The sequence below is a fragment of the Dasypus novemcinctus genome, chromosome 28 (genome assembly GCF_030445035.2).
Source record: "Dasypus novemcinctus isolate mDasNov1 chromosome 28, mDasNov1.1.hap2, whole genome shotgun sequence".
Lineage (NCBI taxonomy): Eukaryota > Metazoa > Chordata > Mammalia > Cingulata > Dasypodidae > Dasypus > Dasypus novemcinctus.
This window is the reverse complement of record NC_080700.1, coordinates 29651576-29671372: the sequence shown is the minus strand read 5'-3', so window position 1 is coordinate 29671372 and position 19797 is coordinate 29651576. Positions and strand designations below refer to the sequence as shown.

At 39.4% G+C, this 19797-nt stretch overlaps 1 protein-coding gene across 4 annotated transcripts in view; it reads right to left on the bottom strand.

The window, feature by feature from the left end:
• Positions 1–19797, bottom strand: part of KIF25 (kinesin family member 25) — a 101382-nt gene that overhangs the window by 9654 nt on the left and 71931 nt on the right. For 3 of the 4 annotated variants that reach the window (XM_012525512.3, XM_023589059.2, XM_023589058.2), the window contains 3 exons: positions 10701–10775; positions 7533–7682; positions 399–575 (listed from right to left, as the gene is read on the bottom strand). In XM_012525512.3, the coding sequence (XP_012380966.1) occupies positions 399–575; positions 7533–7682; positions 10701–10775 (402 nt within the window). The remainder of the gene's footprint in view (positions 1–398; positions 576–7532; positions 7683–10700; positions 10776–19797) is intronic. The other variant, XM_023589060.2, reaches the window with a different exon arrangement.

Genomic DNA, 19797 nt, shown 5'->3' with positions numbered 1-19797 from the left:
TTGAAACAGAGTCTGCTAACAGGAGGTGCACAAAGACACCTGAGGCTGTCCCGCTCAGTCCTGGCAGCTCCCCTAGTGGCTAGTGGGCCTTGGCTTTGGAGCCCTGTTCAAGTCCATACGCTGTCTTAGTAGCCAGCTGTTCAGCCCTCCAAGCCCGTTTTCTCACCTGTGACATGGAAATAATACTGCTCCAGAAGATCTTATAAAGGCTTAAAAAAATGTTTTAAAAGCAAACTGAAAATTGCAGAACACGCAGTGGGCACTGAGACCCACCCACAGCGGGCTGCTGGCTGCTGGGTGCTGCTGAGTTGGCTAGTGTTCTACTTGGGAGCCCTTTGAGGTCTGGGCTTGTTTTAAAAAGCCGAGGCTCCTGGCCGTGGACTGGACTGAATACGCACTCGGAGGTCAGCTGGAGGAGCTCCTTCTTTCCTTCTCTGCTGGTGATCACGTCACGCTTCACCCCAGACACCAGCGTAGAACTGTCTTTGGCCAAAAGGTCAAAAATTTCATTATTATAAACTTCCACTATGGACACTTCAACCCTTGGGCTCCTTGATGGGTTTTCTGAAATAAGCCTGGGGGGAAAAAACATACAAAATAAGAATAAAAAATAAGTATATGGAGGTATTTTTACTAATGTTAGTATTACTCAGGAAAAAGCGATGGACCTATTTAAAAGGTGGGGTGAAGAATAATCTTAGTAACAAAGTTATTTATTAATATTTTTCTAAGATTTATTTATTTTATTTATTTTATTTCATTTATTATTCTCCCACCCCTTGTTTGCCCTCGCTGTCTGCCGTCAGCTCTCCACAGGGCTGGCTCGCCCTCCCCAGGAGGCCCCAGAAATCAAACCCGGGTAGACGGGAGCCCAATCGCCTGAGCCACATCCGCTTCCAATAAACTATCCTTATCTGAGTTATATTTAAATCAAATATTTTAGCAATAGGGACCCTTAAGATTCTAAACACATTAGGCAGGAAACACGGAAGACAGAAAAGGTGTAAAGAATATGTAGCCTTGGGTCAGACTTACAATGTCTAATTTGATCACTACACTGAAGTCCAAAGCAAACTAGACGTTGAGGACTTTCTTTTACGCATTTTCCCAATAGTGGGGTTTGTTTATTTTAAAATTTATTCTACTTCAGAGAAGATTGATTTCCTCTTCTCAAAGATATTCCATTTCCACTTGTACAGTGCCTTTTAATTAAGAATGTCTCGTGACCTCCTGACAACCTACTCAGGCTCTTAAAAAGACAACCAAACTACATACCTTTTGTTTCATCTTTTAAAGTACTATATGCTGAAAGGAGAAATTTTCTTTTAACCAATCAAGTTTATTAATATGTATTAACAAAGCATAAATCCATCCAAAGTGTATAATCACTGGTATTCGGTGTAATCAGGTATTTGTGCATTCATCACCCAAATATTCCCAGAGCACTTTCATTATTCCAATAATAATAATAAACAAAAAACAAGCAAAACTCATCACCTCTCAATCTCTCTATGCCTTGCCTGCCATACATACTTGCTATTCTTTTTCTTTCACTGTATATATTGGCATTTCTATCTTGTAAAAACAGCCTTATATATGACAGCAGAAATTTTTAAAAATAAAGATTCTACAATTAGAGGGGAAAAATACTCACAATTCCACTACAAGGAAAAAACTATCCTTAACACTGGATCTCCTTCCTTGAGCCCCTCCCCAGGTCCCTACTTTATTCCCTTTACAAAACTATCCACCAATGAATAAGCCATGGAACATATAAAGCTTCTCTTCATTGTCTGGAGATTACTGCTTCTCTGACATGTGTACCTTAAAATTAATCAGACTTTGGCTACTGGATTTTGTTGTTCGTGAAGGTATGCTGAGAACTGGGCTTGAAGTCCAGTGTGATAGGGTGTTATTTGTAGGTGAGGAAAAATTACAGCCTCAGTATTTTCTCTTCAAACAATCTTTGATTCAGTTTTTCATCCTGATCTAAGTGACAGCTGTAAAATAAGCAATTAATGTTTTCTAATGATAAACAATTAAGAAAATTAAAAACATGGAGTACAAAGATAGAAAACGTGAAATTCTCAGGTAAAGATAATTATTGGCAAAGAGTAAGATCTGGATTCTCAGCAGTGGAGCTTGCGAAGAATACTTTAAGAGAGGGAGTGGCTGTGGCTCAGGCAGTTGGGCGCCTGCCTCCCACATGGGAGTTCCCAGGTTCAGTTCCCAATGCCTCCTAGAGATGAAACAAATGACAACAAGCAGAAAATGAGAGAGAAAAAAGAATATTTTAAGAACAATAGCTGTCTGAACTTAAGCTAAACTAGTGATTCACGTCACTCTTCTAGAACTAGAATGTCGATAATTGATTATGTGAATTTTAAAAACATTCGCCTTCCCTCCATTTAGAAAAAAATGCACTATGAAGACATACATCTAGTCTCAGCGTTTTGCCACATTCCTATATAGGATTGATAGGTTATTTTTAAGTATCACAAAATCTGAAATAAAAATTTCTTTTCTACACAATACCAAGGAGTTAACTTGAAAGATTTTCTTCCATTAAATGAAGTACTTGATTTGATCAATGTAGTGATTCCTTCCTTTTGCAAGTATTTATTGAGTTGTTGGCTAGGCTCTAGGAAGAATGGGGAAAGCTACAGCCTTCAGTCTTTGCCTTCAAGAAGCAAAGGGGTTAGTAGACAAGACATACATGTAAACAGATCATTGGAGTACGGTGTGATAAACTTTATGACATAGGATCCTGTGAGGTTACCAAGGAGGGGTGCTGACCCCAGGGAGAGGGCAGGAGGGGTGCAGAGGCTGCCTCGCCCAGAAGCCCTCCCTGACTGCATCGTCCATCTTTGCTACTTTCCATCTGGTTCATCTCTTCCTGAACACATTCTCCTGAATCATAACAGTTCGTTTGTTGCCATTCTATTTCTGAGGGTAGAAAACCTATCATGTTCACTATAAAAAAAAAAAGATTTTATTTATCTCCCCCGCCCTTGTTGTTTGTGTTTGCTGTCTGCTCTCTGTGTCCATTAGTTGAGCTCTCTTCGTGTGTGCTTGTCTTCTCTTTAGGAGGCACCAGCAACTGAACCCAAGACCTCCCACGTGGGACAAAGGTGCTCAATCTCTTGAGCCACCTTCACTCCCCTGCTTTACTGTGTCTCTCACTGTGTTTCCTCATTGTGTCATCTTGTTGCATCAGCTCACCACACCTCAGGTCAGCTCGCTGTCTTGCTCTTCTTTTCTGGAAAGTGTGGAAACCGAACCCAGGACCTCCCCAGCGGTAGGCAGGCGCCCAAATGCTTGAGCCACATCTGCTTCCCCATCACATTCATTTTTATTATATCTTTTGTGCCACTGACATGTCTGGCACACAGAAAAACAATACATTTTGTGGATAAGCGTGACAGCTGAGCTAACTATTGAAGGATGAGTTGGAAGCAATCAAATTTAGAAGGAAGACAAAGAGGAGGTAGAGCAGAAAGAATGCCAAAAATGGCATTATAGCTTGTTTAAAATGCCTTCCTTTGGTAATCCCACCAATACAAGAGTAACAGTTTTTAGGGTAAAAAGGTCATGTAAGCACTGTCTGGTATCAATGCCTCATGCTACAATAGTTTTCGTGTGGGCAGACAGATTGCTTGCATTTTAAGTTGTGCAGACCCAAACATCCACAAATCTGCCTGCACACGTTCATTTCCAGATCTTGTCTGTATGTGATTAGAAAATGGAGCAGTAGAAACTTTTCCATGTTTGGACTATTATTCTCGTTTTGCAAATGATTAATGTGAGGCTTAGAGAGGTTAAGTGCCAACCCAGGGTCACGCAATTGGAAGAATAGAGATTAAAAAATTTTTGTTTGAAGGATTCTAATACTCTCAATTGCCCCACTCTGATGGGAGACTTATAACATTTTAATTTATCATTCTATGCCCCAAGACGCAAAACATTTAAAAAACTATTTTTTTCTGCAGTGATTTCAACACCTTCTAAAATGTGACTTCACTATTTGATGAAGCTGTTTATTCCATTCTAGATCATTCTAACAGTCCAAATGTTTACCTAACCAATCTCCTTCCACAGAATTTTTGGCCAGCTAACAGTGTTTTCAAGTGCTCCTTAAATTATTTGGTTTCCACATTCTTTGCCATTTTCTTGGCTTCTGTATAGATAAGCTCCATTTTGTGAGTTCCAGAACCAAGCATAGGTGAAACCTATTAAAAATAAAGCACCTCCGCTGAATTTACTGTCCATTGGAGCGGTATATTTTCATCTTAAGGCTGAATTATTCTTGTAAGCAAGCTCTTGACTTGCGCTGGGAATATGATGAAATAAAACTCTCTAAACCACTGTGAGACCACATCTTCCTCATCAGTCAGGGTTTTGCTAATTCCTTGGAATTCTACAGTTACAGGTTAAGAAGAAAGCAGACATACAAGATATAGTGTGAGGATTAGCTAAATGCCCCACTGTTCTCTCCTGGTTTCTAACTTCAGTCGCTGCCTCTTTCTCTTGACCCCTCCATCTTGTGGCCTTAAAAGTTTGCTGGGGCGGTGGACTTGGCCCAGTGGTTAGGGTGTCCATCTACCACACGGGAGGTCTGCAGTTCAAACCCCGGGCCTCCTTGACCCGTGTGGAGCTGGCCCATGTGCAGTGCTGATGCGTGCAGGGAGTGCTCTGCCATGCAGGGGTGTCCCCATGCAGGGGAGCCCCACGCGCAAGGAGTGCACCCCATAAGGAGAGCCGCCCAGTGCGAAAGAAAGTGCAGCCTGCCCAGGAATGGCACCGCCCACACGGAGAGCTGACGCAGCAAGATGACACAGCAAAAAGAGACACAGATTCCCATGCCGCTGACGACAACAGAAGCAGACAAAGAAGACGCAGCAAACAGACACAGAGAACAGACAACCGGGGTGGGGGGGGAGGGGAGAGAAATAAATAAATAAATCTTTTTTTTTAAAAAGTTTGCTGGACTAGGGAGAAAATTAATTGGGCAGGTGTTCCATGATTTCTATTTTCCACACTAACATTAACTGGGAAAGTTACTCAGAAAGATGCTATGGTAAAGTACCATATAGCGCAGGTACTCTGTTGAATAGATAGGTAAGTGAGCCCCTGTATGAATGAAGGCTATCTGGTAATAGCAAAAGAGAGTAGGTTTTTCCTCCCATAAACTTTCTTCTCTGCAGCATACACTGCAAATCCTTTCACCGATTTCCAGATTTTCCCAGTATTCCTCTTTCCAAGTGATGCCAAGGAAAGCCACCCGTGTTCTCAATTGGCAGTTCTTTAGCTTCCAAGCTAGAGGTGACTGTTACCCTCTGAGAATTTCCTTGAGAAGAAATAAAAACACTCCTCACGAGCACTGACCTAAGTAGGTGCAGAATTCTTACGACACACACCTGCAGTTAGTGTCTCTGGAAATTATTAACTCAGTGGCACATGATATGGTGCAGTGTCCCAGGAATGAGATATTTGTTATCTAAACTAACAACCTTTTAGTATATCTCTGTGATGGCCTGCATTTTATTGAATTAGGTTCTGCCCCACTCCCTCCAGTCCTGCTCTGTTGAACTCGCATGGCTTGTTCTGGCCAGTGAAACGCGGGCAGGGCTGACGCGCGTTAGGCCTGCAGAATTCCTGAGAGCTCCTGGGTAGCTCGGCAGCCTCTTTCCCCACCTCCGTGCACGTGCAAGCATGTGCTCTGGGTGCTTACCGTGGGCCGAGCGCCCTCGTTGACCTCGGGATCACAAAGCCGTTGAGGTTTTCGGAGTGTTCGTTACTGCAGCACAATCTAACCCATCCTGACGCATTTAGTTTCCTAAGAAAATGGTCTGATTCTGACACTCACAAAAGAAAATTGAGGAACAGGAACGGCAGAAAAGCAGGAAACATTTTGCCAAGTGTTTTTCGGAAGTGAGCAGCAGAATCCGATCAAGAAAGCCTTCTGTTTAAGTGCACAAATACTTAAGGAGTAGTGGTCTGAAGAGGTACCAAAATATTAGAATGTTACAGGCATTCTTACGTCGTGGTCTGGCCTTTTACAGGCATGAAAGGGACAGAAACAGAAATAAAAATCTCCAGCAAGTAATGTGCTGGAGGTGCAGTTAATGTTGGGGTTTAAGATATATTTAGGGGATTTGAATCTCTGGACTGACAATGTGATAGCCAGATCCTGAGCCTCAACAGACTCCAGCACCTACAATCTGATTTATTGGACTTACCACACTCAGCTAAGATGGAGGTGAAGAAGGACAACCACCACACCATGGAGCCTAGAGTGATTACAACTGAAAATGGGAGGATTGCATCCAGCATCCAGGTGGAATCTGAGCCTCCTCTTGACATAAAGGTGCAATGGACACAACCAATCCAGTGTCCACATAGAAGAGGTGGCATTGGATTGGGAAAAGTGGACATAATGGACAAAGGGTATGGGGAAAGGCAGGAAGAGATGAGAGGTGGAGGCATCTTCGGGACATGGAGCTGCCCTGGATGGTGCTTCAGAGGTAATCACCGGACATTGTAAATCCTCACAGGGCCTACATGATGGAATAGAGGAGAGTATGGGCCATGATGTGAACCAATGTATATGAGGTGCAGAGGTGCCCAAAGATGTACTTACCAAATCCAATGGATGTGTCATGATGATGGAAACGAGTGTTGTTGGGGGGGGGGGAGAGGGGGGGTGGGGGGGTGGGGTTGAATGGGACCTCACATATATATTTTTAATGTAATATTATTACAAAGTCAATAAAAAATAAAAAAATTTAAAAAAAAAAAAAAAAAAAAAAATCTCCAGCAAGTAAGGAACCCACGAAGACAATGGGATTCACTGTAAAAACCAAGCTTGGCGGTACCTTCACTCAAGGAGCCTGTGGCTAGTTGGGAAAACACAACACCGAGCTACAGAACAAGCCCAGGGCTCTTATAAAGCAGAATACAAACCCAGGGAAATCAATATCCTGCATAGGGATTTCACAAAGGCAGGCAGGATTAATGACTAAACCAAAAGAATGAAAGCTTGAGGACTACAAGAATAATCCCAGGCTTTACCTACTAAATAGGGATTGCTGCAGACAAATCACTATTTTTTTTATTTCTAGGAGTAATTTTTTTTTTTTTTTTTTTTTAGTAAAATCTTGACAATGACAGTGGTTCTCTTTTCGGGATGTGTTAATGAAATGGGAGACTCTCCCACACGACCTATTTGCGATAACTCCTAAAAAGAGACAGATGTGTCTACTCTATTTAGTGAGAGCAGTAGGCAAGGAAAACACAGCAGGGCTTTTCTGCTCTGTCCCCTGGACCCCTTTTCCCTTCCCATGTTAGAACAGAGAAACTCCATCCACACTTAGTAGTTTTCAGTGCATTCTGAAAAGAATAATAGTTTAGGTCATCTTCAATGAGTAATTCGTTTCTCATACAATCTATTAGACCACTCATATTTCACTTTCTTGTACAGCTATTATATTTCTTTGCTGCTCATTCCTCGTAGTTACCGCCATCAGAGGTACCTGAAGAGCTCTTCAGCAGCTCTGGGAATAATTCCTAAATCATCGTGACATTCTGATGGCAGAGCAGGCTCGTCTTTAGAATACGGTCCCAACATGGTATAGCTCTTCCCACTTCCTGTCTGTCCATAAGCCATAACGCAAACATTGTACCTAAAACCAAAATAGATTTTAGTATAACAAAACACAGATCGGCTCTAGTGCCATATTTTGAGTTGTTTTTTTTTTAGGAGGTACCCAGGATTGAACCCAGGACCTTGCACATCCGAAGCAGGTGTTTAACCACTGAGCTACACCTGCTCCACCATAATTTGATTTTAAGAAAAATTTTTCCTTGGATGAAGAACTTCAATCAATTTAGTTTTCCACCCCCCTGTTATCTCAATTCCTTATAAATTAAGCTTTTCTTTAACTACAACTTTTTTTTTCTATTTTGTTATACCATATTGAACTAAATTATATCCATGCTTACATGCACACAATATACATTTCATCAATTCTTCTTCCTCCTACTGTTTTGATATGTGCTTTGTGTGGCCAGTTCACGTTTGCACAGGGACCCTAACTTATTTGGGTAAAATTCAAATAAGTTCATTTTCAATTTTTAATGTTGTAATAGAATTGCCTGCTGTAATTTTATCTTCATGAAGTCAAGCTTACTATAATGTATATTAAGTGATATACAATGTACATATTTACTTTTGATCTAAAAATGGATGTTTCCCAGTTACTTATGTAACTAATTGCTAGCAATGCTTATTATACTTACTCTTAAGATTGTAACACACATTTTTATACGTTGTTATTCTGAGATTTTGGGGTCCTCTTATTCATAGTCAACCACAAGTCCTTGGTGTCTTCTAGGTGACAGGTATTAACTAGTACCTGGCAATTCTACAACTTGGAATTATTTGGCTACAGCTTATTGCAAAGAACAGGAGGACCAAATTTTTTTCCCGATGTTTTCTTTAGCCCAAAATATCAATGGGAAGATCAGAGACATTGGAAAAACATTTGAAATAAGTTTGTGATATAAAATAACATTCTTTCGGTGATTTTCTTAGCCTTAAAGGTACAGATACATCTGGCTTGAAGCCCACAGCTGGCGAAAGGCTAAGGAGGTCCCTGGCTCAAAGCAGGTCTCCAGCTGTGAATCAGAATCACCCGGAGAGTTAACAAAATATCAAAGCAGAGGCCCCACCCTGAGAATCCTGATTTAATCCATCAACACTGAAGGAGATTTCGCTATTAAAATAAAAAAATTATTTGGTATTCCTATAGCAGTTCACACAAATTAAGGCGATTTTGATCAAATGCTTTTGAGAACATGTTCTGATTGACTGACATCTGAGTCACACCTAGAACAGTGACACAAAAAGCACCAGTGAACCCTGAGTCTCCAAGCTTCTCTGTTAGATTCAATCCAGTAATTCATGGTTAGTAGCTTCAATACGTGCTCATCAATTGTAACAAATGTAGCACACTAATGAGGGATGTTGTTAATGTGGGAAATTCAGGTGGGGGGAGGAAGGGCATATATGGGACACTCCTATATTTTTAATGCAACATTTATGTTCTCAAAAGCTACTTTAAAAATTTTAAAAATAATAATTTTTTAAAAAGCTATCTTACATTAGTGTGGTACATTTGTTACAATCGAAGAACCAAAATGGAAGCAATGGGACTAACCAAAGTGTATGTTTACATTATGATTTACACTTTGTGCTGTACAGTTTTATAGGCTTTCATGTGAGACCACCCTATACTTTTGGTGTAATTTTTCTATCAATTTAAAACTTCTCTAGAAATAAAGGTTATTATTATTAAAAGTAAAAAAAAAAAAAGATAATGGAAGTCCTAAATTAGGGCAAAGCCTGATGAAGGACTTCGAAGCTATCATCCTTTTTCTTCCAGATTAAAAAAATCTCAAGGTGTTTATAACAAAACCCTCACTACCTTCTACATCTCTTCTACCTTCCCTGAGACAGTTTATGTATATATATATTTCTTTGTGGGAGGCATCACTTTTACTGCAGATGTCATAAATGAGTTCTTAAAGGGACCTGTCAAACCTCTTAGGAACGTAGGGTGAAAAGAAGCATCCCAGTGAAGAGAAGTTTAAGGCTTAAAATAATGCCATCTGTTTCATATTTGTAATGGAAAGGCAACTCTGGCAAAGAGAGCTTTAACCACTATGCCTTTTTCATTTCTGGAATGTGCTTCTACTTACTTAAAAGATGCCTACTGAAAAAAAAAGAGACACGTCTATAGTTTTCAACGGAAGAACTTTTTTTCGGATGGATATAAAAAGCCCAGTATTCCAGAAGAAGAGGTCAAGTGGAAGTGGCAAAGTATAAGAATAGGGACAATGGCAGTGTGTGCATCTGTGCGGTGGAAGTATGTGGCCTTCTGATGTTGACCTCGCCTATCAGATTATATGGCTTTTGAGCACTCAGGGAATGTTCCATAGAAGCCTAGCACGCTGTGGTTATAAAACCACAGCACTGTGATTACAGCCTCTATCTTGTTGTAGTTGGCTGTGCACTAGCCTTTGCCGGGCAAACACAAATAAGTTTTCTTCAGGAAGCTTAAAGGAGACTTCCCCACAAAACTGAGATATTCAAAAATACCCTGGAGTAGAAAGTCTTGGCTCATGGTGTCTCAGATAAATGCACAAACCTGGTTTAATTTACTGCTCAAGAAATAGTCTTTTTTTTTTTCCCCCAAAATTATGACCCCTTGCCTTTGAAATCAGTAGCAGTCTTTCCAATGAAACGTAGGATAATTCCCCAAAGGAAAAGTCCTTCAATCTGATGTTAGCATTCTTAAATGACTTTCAAAAATCTGAAATGTAAAATGAATCTAGAGAGGAAAGCAGCTGCTATATCAGTCTTATGTCCTCACACAATGCAACTAAAATATAATTTGAAACCTAAGGTATATGTACCCATTTAACATGTATTCATCAAATCAAATCATTTTCACACTTTTTCCCAAGCAGGCAGATAAATGTTTTCTGTTAATATATACTGGATCACCATTTAGTTATAGATTTGCTCTGTGATCATGTAAAATATTCAGGCTTAATGTCACATTCTGATTCTATAGCATGAATAACATTGACTTGTATTTAAATGTATCTGTCATAACAGGTCCTAAAAATTCACTCACCCATCCAAAAGAGATATGAGTAGTGGACGCATTTCTTCAAACACTATTCTCTGAGATTCTGCTGGACCATAAACTCTGAGAAGTAAAGTGAAAATAATGATTCACGGAAGAAAAAAAAAGAGCTGCTTTAGTATCCAACTATATAAACCTGGGAAAAAACAATATCCTTATGTACTTCCTATGTGAAATCCTTAACAAAATCAAAATTCATGTTTTTTCATCAATATAAGATTAAGTTGTATTACTCTCAAGCTAAGAGAGGTGAAGACATTATTGTTTTCCTCTGTTACAAAAACATAATAAGTATAAGCAATGCTATAGATGCTGGCAATTTTTGAAAAAAAGAAGATACCCTATAATTATTCCATAACTCAATTAGTTCTAATCTTAATGGGTCCAACAACAATAATGTAAAAATCATCCTCAGAGCAATATTTGATATATTAAATTTGATTTTTATGTTCAGGCTTTTAAAAAATATTGTCTTCCTAGGCCCAAAGTCAGTTAAGCAGAGTCTTAAAACATTTAATAGGGCTGGAATGTCTATTATGAAAAGTGGAATCTGATGTGGGGTTCATATACAAATAAAGCTAACCAGGAAGTAACTTCCAAAAAAATGCAGTTCACTGCATAATTTAAAACAAGCTTGGAATGCGACTGAATAGCAAAATTAGTGCCAGACCACCAGATACATGAAGTAAACATTATTGGTTAGTTGTACTTTAATTGAGTGTTGTCTTTATTTTAAGCTCTGTTACTGAAACACAGGTTTTTATTTACCTGGAACCAAAATTTTCTTTCATATTCAAAATGTCATGATGCCCAATTGATCCATATCACTTCTAGAGCCAGGATTACTTTTAAATTTTAGAGATGTTCTCTATAAAATATTCACGATGTATGCTTGGTGAGGAAGGCAAGTTGGGGGACGCAGAGCTCTAAATATGTTTTAAACTTTTCACTTTAAAAATATGCCAAAGTGATGAATGCACAACTATGTGCTCATACCAAATACCATTTATTGTACACTTCGACTATATTTATGCTTCATTAATATGTATCAATAAAATTGATTTGTTAAAAAAATACTCCAAGATACAAAAGTAGAAATAAGAGTGTAAAGGATCCAGCAGGTACACCACCCAGCCTCAACAATTCATCACATGAGGCTTCTTACTCACCCGAATCCTCATCTATTCCTCCCACCCCTCAGTAATTCTGAAGCAGACTTCGCATCCATTTCATCTATTAATATTTTATTATGCATCCCTAAAAAATAATGACTTTAAAAAACATAACAACATTACCACTATCATGCTTTAAAAAATTAACAGTGATTCCTTAATATTGTCCAGAAAAAGGGGTGGTGTTCAAATTTCTTTGTCTTATTTTTCCACCTTTTTTTTTTTTAACCATGCAACTACTTATTGTCTTCTAGGTCTCTTATTCTACAGAAGAGGATGGTAAACTTTCTGAAAGGAGTAGAGGGTAAAATATTTTAGGCTTTGCAAGCATCTTAATGAAGTAACACTGGAGTCTTTCCTGCTGAGATCAGGAAAAGCCAAAGATGTCAGCTCTCCGCACTGCTACTTAAAACTGTACTGTGGCATTACTAGCCAATGCAATTGGGTAAAAGAAGCAATTAGTGACATAAGAATTGGAGAGGGAAATGTAAGAATGTCTCTCTTTGGAGGTGATGTGGCTGTACACTTGAGAAATCCAAAATGAAATGTTGGAAAAAATACTAAATCAGTGAAGTAGTGGGTTACAAAATTAATGTATAAAACCTGATAGCCTTTTTATATACAAACAAAATAAATTAGGAGATAAAGGGAGAAAAGACCCTATTTACGATAGTAATAAAGATGATGGGGTGTGGATGTAGCTGATTGGTTGAGCACCTGCTTCCCACGTACAAGGTCCTAGGTTCAATCCCCAGTACCTCCTAAAAATAAATAAATAAATAAAGAAGATGATAAAATAGTTAAGCATACAGTTAACTAAAAATGGCCAAATCCTTTATGAGGAAAACAATAAAAATAATTACACTAGAATAGACGAAAAGATACCTCATGTTTTCGCATAGGAAGCCTCAACTCTATGAAGAAGTCAGGAGAGGTTATAGTTGGTTTATAAACTAAACTCTATCTACTCCCTCCCAAGTCCCATAAATACCATCTGGTTCTTTCTGGAGTCAGACAATTTGATTATAAAAGTTATTTGGCAAAACAAAACAGCTAGAAAGGAAAACCCTGAGGAGGGGGAAAGATATAATTACCTAGCAATTTACTACATGATAAAGATGGCATCTCAGATTAGCGAGGAAAAGATGTGTTTATTTAACCTTTTTCTTTTGAAATACTTTCAAACTTACAAAATAGTTACAAAGATAATACAAACCCCATACAGAGAACTCCAATATACACCTATCCCCCCAGCCAGATGCACCAAATTTAACATTTTCCCATATTTGCCCTATCATTCTATCTGAAAAGATGTATTTTTAATAAGTGGTATTATGGTAAGTGGACAGATATATGGGAAAAGATAAAATTAGCTCAATTCCTTATACAAGGTACAAGGATACTGTATTAGTCAGTCAAAATGGGCGATGATGCAAAGTACCAGAGATCTGTTGGCTTTTATAAAGGTTATTTATTTAGGGTAGAAATGTACAGTCACAAGGCCCTGAAGAGTCCTAATCAAGGCATCAGAAGAGGTACTTTCTCACCCAAAGTCATCGACCACATGTTGAAGCAAGATGGCTGATCATGTCTGCGAGGGTCCAGCCTTCCTCTTCCTCTTAAGGCTCTGTGGTCCCAGCTTCTTCCAGTCTCAGCTGTGGGCTGGCATAAGGCTCGTCTCTCTCCCTGGGGCTCGTTTCTTTCCGGGCTCAGCTGCTCTGCTCTCTTCACAAGGTCAGCTGTAGACTAACAGGCTCATCTCTCTTCCCGGGGCCTCTGCCGTGTCTAATGAGCTGCCTCTCCTCCTCTGTGTTCTTCTCCTGTGTATCTACTTCCATTCTTGAGTCTGTTTTATGCCCACCAAGGGGGCTGGGATTCAATGCCAAGTCACACTCTAATGACGTGGTTGAATCAATCCCTAATCTTAACATACTTTAATCAGACGTCTCAGCTGAATCTAATACAATCAAAGGGTTATCCCCAGAGGAACAGACCAGTGCACAAACATAATCTAAATCTCTTTTTGGAATCCATAAATAATATCAGACTGCCATGGATACGTTCTAAGTGGGTCACAAGTTTAATTAAATACTTTGGTTAGTAGTAATAGTTTGACAATGCTCTTTAATCATTAGTTAAAAAGGTTTAACAACCATGCAAGGTATTGGTGTAGGGTGAGTTATGAGAACACTGTATGATGTTATATATGTTTGTCTTGTAAGTTCACAACAATTACTATACATTTATTGTTTATGTATGTTTATATGAAGAATATACTTAAATACATTTTTTTAAAAAGAGGTAAAGTCTTGCAAGTACTAGAATAATGGGTATATTCTTCTATAATTTGGGAGCCTTTCTAACTCTTCTTCCTGGAAAGAAAAAAATTTTATTTGGCATGGCTAAACGATATGACAAGCAAAGAAAAAAAGATGAGTGATGAACGGGAAAAAAACAGTTGCAACTTCATTCGCAGACATAAATTTGATGTCCTGAACACATAAAGTGCTTCTAAAAACAGAGAAGAAGAAAAAGGCTAATATTCTTACAGAAAAAAAAAGACTAGACATGAAAAATTCACAGAAAAAAAGAAATGCAAACGACTCAACCTTGTGAAGATTTCCAACTTCACGCATAAGAGAGACTATACAGAGGTACCATTTCTCACCAACAGGGTGGCAAAAATCCCCAGCTCTGCTAACGTAGGCTGTGCGAGGCTGGGGCGAGGCAGGCAGTCCTGCTGCCGTTGGGACAGTCCCGCTGCCCGTGGGACAGCACAGCCCGCCGCCCGCCGCAGCCCGGCCCGGCTCCCTGCTGCGCTTAGGTCTCTGAACCCTCCGTGCTCATCTCCACTGGGCTCAAGGGTCCGCACCCTCGCACCCCTCACCCTGTACTTCGGGCCGTCCACACTGCGCATCTGCACATGTGCCACTCCCCTGAACTTCTGTTTCTTGACACTCGAAAGTGTCGTCTTTCAGCGGCTTCGCTGGCATCTAACAGGGTGTCCTGCACATGAGGCACCCAGGAGACGCTTGGGCTCTTAGGCATAGAAACGAGTCCTGACGTGTTGGTAGGCACATCCTGCCTTAAATATGCATTATAAAAGAATAGGGGGGGTATAAGGGGGTGTGAGATTTTTCCTTTTGGGGTAATGAAAGCCTTCGTAATTGACCGAGGAGATGACAGTACAGCTCTGTAATGAAAATGAGAGCCACTGAGTGTACACTTTGATAATGCTCTTTAATAATTTTTAACTAATGTATCACAATATGAAAGTGCTAGTGGTGGGGTGATGCATGAGAGCCCTGTATGAAGATATGCATGTTTGTTTTTTAAGTTCACAGCATTTACTATATACTTATTGTTTACGTATGTTCATGTATGAATGATAAACTTAAATTTAAAAAAGTTTAAAAAAAAGAATAGAGGGAAACGGATGCGGCTCAACCATAGGGGCTCCCGTCCACCACACAGGAGGTCCAGGGTTCCATGTTCAGGGCCTCCTGGTAAGGGCAAGCTGGTCCACGTGGCGGGCTGGCCCAGCAGAGTGCTGGCCCATGTGGGAAAGCCACCCCGCGCAGGCGTGCAGGCCGACGCGGAGAGCTGGGGCAGCAAGATGACGCAAAAAGAGACACAGGATTGAAAATAAGACGTAGCAGAATGGGGAGCTGAGGTGGTGCAAGAGAGTAATTCCCTTTCTCCTACTCCGGAAGGTCCCAGGATCAGTTCCCAAAGCCACCTAATGAGAACATAAGCAGACACCAAAGAACACACAGTGAACAGACACAGAGAGCAGACAACTGGCAGAATGGGCGGGGAGAGGGGGAGAATAAATAAAACAAATCTTTTAAAAAAAGAATAGAGGGGAATAGTGGCTCAAGTGGTTGAGCACCTACTTCCCACATACAAGGTCCCAGGTTCAGTCGCTGGCTCCCACTGCCTCAAAAAACAAAACAAAACAGAGTCAAGAGCCCTTCAGCTTCCTTGTACATAGATTATACTTAGAAAAATGAAAAGTACTTATTTTTCCATTGTATTTCCAGTCAATGGCTGTTACTTAAGGTTTTAAAAAAATCATTCTTTATTCCACTTAAGAGACAACTTTTTTCCTGACCATGGATCCATTAATATTTTTCCTGAATAGGAATGGTTGTACTTTCCCCCCTGATCTACTGATATAGATTTATTTGGGAAAAAAAAAAAAGAGTTAAGTGCTGAAAGTTGGAATTTTCTCTCAGAACTGAAATAAAATATTTTGACATTTATTAGTTCCATAAAAAGCTGTTATAAAAATAAACAGTGCCCTGATTTCATAAGAACCACATGCTCTCATGTTTATAAAAACGAGATGTTCCTGAGCACTGAAATATTATCCCAAATAAATTCTTACAGACATTTAAATGTAAACCCTTCCTCCTTTCCCAGATAGGCAGTGAGATATGCAAATTCTTTCATTCCTTTTTGGGGTGCAGTCCAAACGCCACCGTTTATATCTTCTCTCTTAGTCTCTGAATATCTTCGATTTATATGGAGCCAACGGCATCCAAGAGAGAGATAAACAGGCCTGAAGAGAGGGCACTCCTACTCCCCCCAAACCAGGCCCTAAGAGGTAGCAGAGGAGGTTTCAACGACATACTGAGGTAACTGCTCTCACCTACACTGCCCTTTCTGCCTCTTCAGTTTATCTCAGAAGCAGCCAGGTAGAACGCCAGCCAGGTAGAACGCCAAGATCAGGATTTTATTCCTGAACTCACCACTTACTAGCTCATCCTTTCTCCAAGGTGAAATGAAGTGACACCTCCTGAGTGTGACTGGGACAACCAAGGGACACAATTTGCATAAAAGTTCTTATAAAATCTAAGGTGCGACACCAATATAAAGTATTTTAGTAAATCCTGCCTGGCTTAAATGCCAATAACTCCACGACATTTGTATCCACATTAAATTTTTCCTGAATTTCTATTTCGTGACTTGTACTATATAACTTGGCACATGGCCATACACTCTATGGGACTTAATTGTTTTGTTTTGTTTTGTTTTATATCTATAACTGATATCCACTTGGGGGGGTCGGGGAGTGACCATACTTGAAACTTTGCTTAACCCTAATCCTCCTTACTCTGTTTTTGCAGCACTGTGCTAAGCACTGGAAGATGATCATCAAATTCTTGGGCACCTTACCCAAAGGGTACATTTCCCAAAACATTCAGCTCATTTCGTTCCCTGTAGACCACAAGCTTTCCTTAAATTAATGCTGTTTGTTCATTCCCAAGTCAAATCTTGGACATGTAAAATGAGCGTCAAAGTTCTAGGATTGGGGAAGGGGTAGGGCAGGAAGTAAATGCTTTTTACACTGTCTCCTCTACCACCTCCAGTGAGGGCATTCCACCATCCATCCTTCTCAGGTTTCGTGTGCGTGTCACCATTCTCAGGATTCAAAGGCCAGATATTATCCCTGGTTCTGTGGGGCTCATATTCTAGCTGAGAAAACCATCACGTAAAGAGATAGATTATCATACACTGTGCTAAACACTACAAGATTATGAAGGAGGTGGTACAGGAAAATAGACTTACTCCGTCTGAGGGAGAAAGAGACACCAAAAAGATAACATTATGATGCAGAAATTTCTGGTCTTCCCCTCCATGCATTTAATCAATGCAGTTCCTCTCATCTTGGATGTATCTTAGTCCTTCTCTTTGATAATTTTTCTCCCTAAACTTCTAGATCTAGAGTTCTGCTTAAATTCCATCTTCTCCAGAAATTCTTCCTTGATCAATTCTGTTTCATCTTGAAAGTTCCTTTATTCTTCATCCTTTGCCACTGCATCACCTATTCTGATTGCTTCACCTTATTCTGCAAATGTGGGTATTTTACTTATAATTGTCAAAGTCTCCCCAAAGCTCCCAATACCATACATAGAAGCCAAAGTCACATTCTCAATGACAGCCGGCCTAGTCCTTTGTCCTCCCTTGGCTCCCCCAGCACCAGATTATTTTGATGCTTATCAAAAAGGGAGCTTATTATTTATACCCATTAACTTTCCCTTTGTTAAATCAAATGTCCATGTTAAAATTTTATATTTTTACTGATTTCCTGCTTAATTGTCCTATCAGTTACTGAGAGGGGGATTAATATCTGTGATTGTAATTGTGGATTTATTTCTCTTTCCAGTTCTATTGTTTTTTTGGTTTCATGTATTTTGAAACTCTGTTATTACATTTAAGATAGTTATATCCTCTTAATTAATTCCTTCATTATTATGAAATGACTCTTTTTCCCGGTAATATTCTTTGCTCTGAAATCTACCTTGTCTGATATTAATATGGACATTCTAGCTTTCTATGTTTTAAGAAATAATTCAGGGAACTGATGCGGCTAAAGCAGTTGAGCACTTGCCTTCCACACGGAAGGTCCTGAGTTCGGTTTCCGGTGCCTCCTGAAAAAACACAAACAAACAACAAGCAAAACAAATGAAAAAACCAACCCAGGGAAGCTGCTGTGGCTCAGTGGTTGAGTGTGGGCTTCCCACACATGAGGTTCTGGGTTCAATCTCTGGCCCCCTGTACCTCAAAAAAAAACCCAGCAGTTTATGAAAATAGCTTATTTTATTGGTCCAGGATCAAGAAAATGCCCACATATTGCAAATGACCGACATATCTCTGAACATTTTTACTTTATTAATTTTAAATTTACATACTGTGAAATTTTCTTTTTGTGTCTAAAGTTCTAAGAGTATTGACAAATTCATACCAATGTCACAATCAAGATACAGACAACAATTTATCCCCTCATGCTGCCTCTTTGTAGTGCATGTCTGGGAGATGAACTCTTTTTGCTATTTACTCTCTGAAAAAGTCTTTATTTTTGCCTTTGGTGTTGAAAGATATTTTCACTGGTAAAAAAAATTCTAGATGGACAGTTTTCTCCTTCAGTACTTTAAAGATATTACTCTACTGTTTTTTGGGTTTTTTTTTTTCAGTACTGGGAACCCTGGAATTCAAACATGCAAAGCAGGCACTCAACCACTGAGCTACACCCACTACATACTTCACTGTCTTTTGACTTGCTGATATGTCTGTTTGCATTCTTACCTTTAATCCTTGGTATGTAATGTGACTTTCCTCTGGCTGCTTTCATCATTCATTGTAAGCAATGAGATTATGGTGCAGGTTTTTTTAAACTCATATTTCTTATGCTTGGGATATGTTGAGCTTCTTGGATATATGGGTTTATAGTTTTTATCAAATTTAGAAAAATTTTGGCCACGACTGCTTCAAATGTTTTTTCAGTCTCCTCCCCCCTTCTACTTTCGAGATTCCAATTACATATATATTAAGCTACTTGCAGTCATCCCACAACCCTGATACTTTGACCACTTTCTAAAATTATTTTTTTCTCTTTGCGCTCTGCTTTGAATAGTTTCAGTTGCTATGTCTTCAAGTTTACCCATCTGTGCTTCTGCATCATCTGGTGTATTTTTCATCTCCAATACTGTGTTTTGTTAATTTCTAGAGGTTTGATGTGAGTATGTGAGTCCTTTTCACTATTCTATGTCTCTCTTCAACATGCTCACACTTTCTCTACTTTCTTGAACATATAAATTAGATTTATAAAGTAATTCTTACTATTCTTGTCTACCAAGTCTATCATCTGGGTCATTTCCAGATCTGTTTCTGTTGATTGATTTTTCTCCCCCCAGTGGGTCATATTTTCCTACTTCTTTGAATAGATGCTAGACATTGTTAATTATTCTGCACTGGATGATGAATATTTTTGCATTCCTGGAAATATTAGTGAGCTTTTTTTCTGACATGTAGGTACATTACTTAGAAACCCGATCCTTTTGAGACTTGCATTTCAGCTTTGTTGGGCAGCACCAGATGAGTCTTTATATTAGGGATAAATTTTCCCC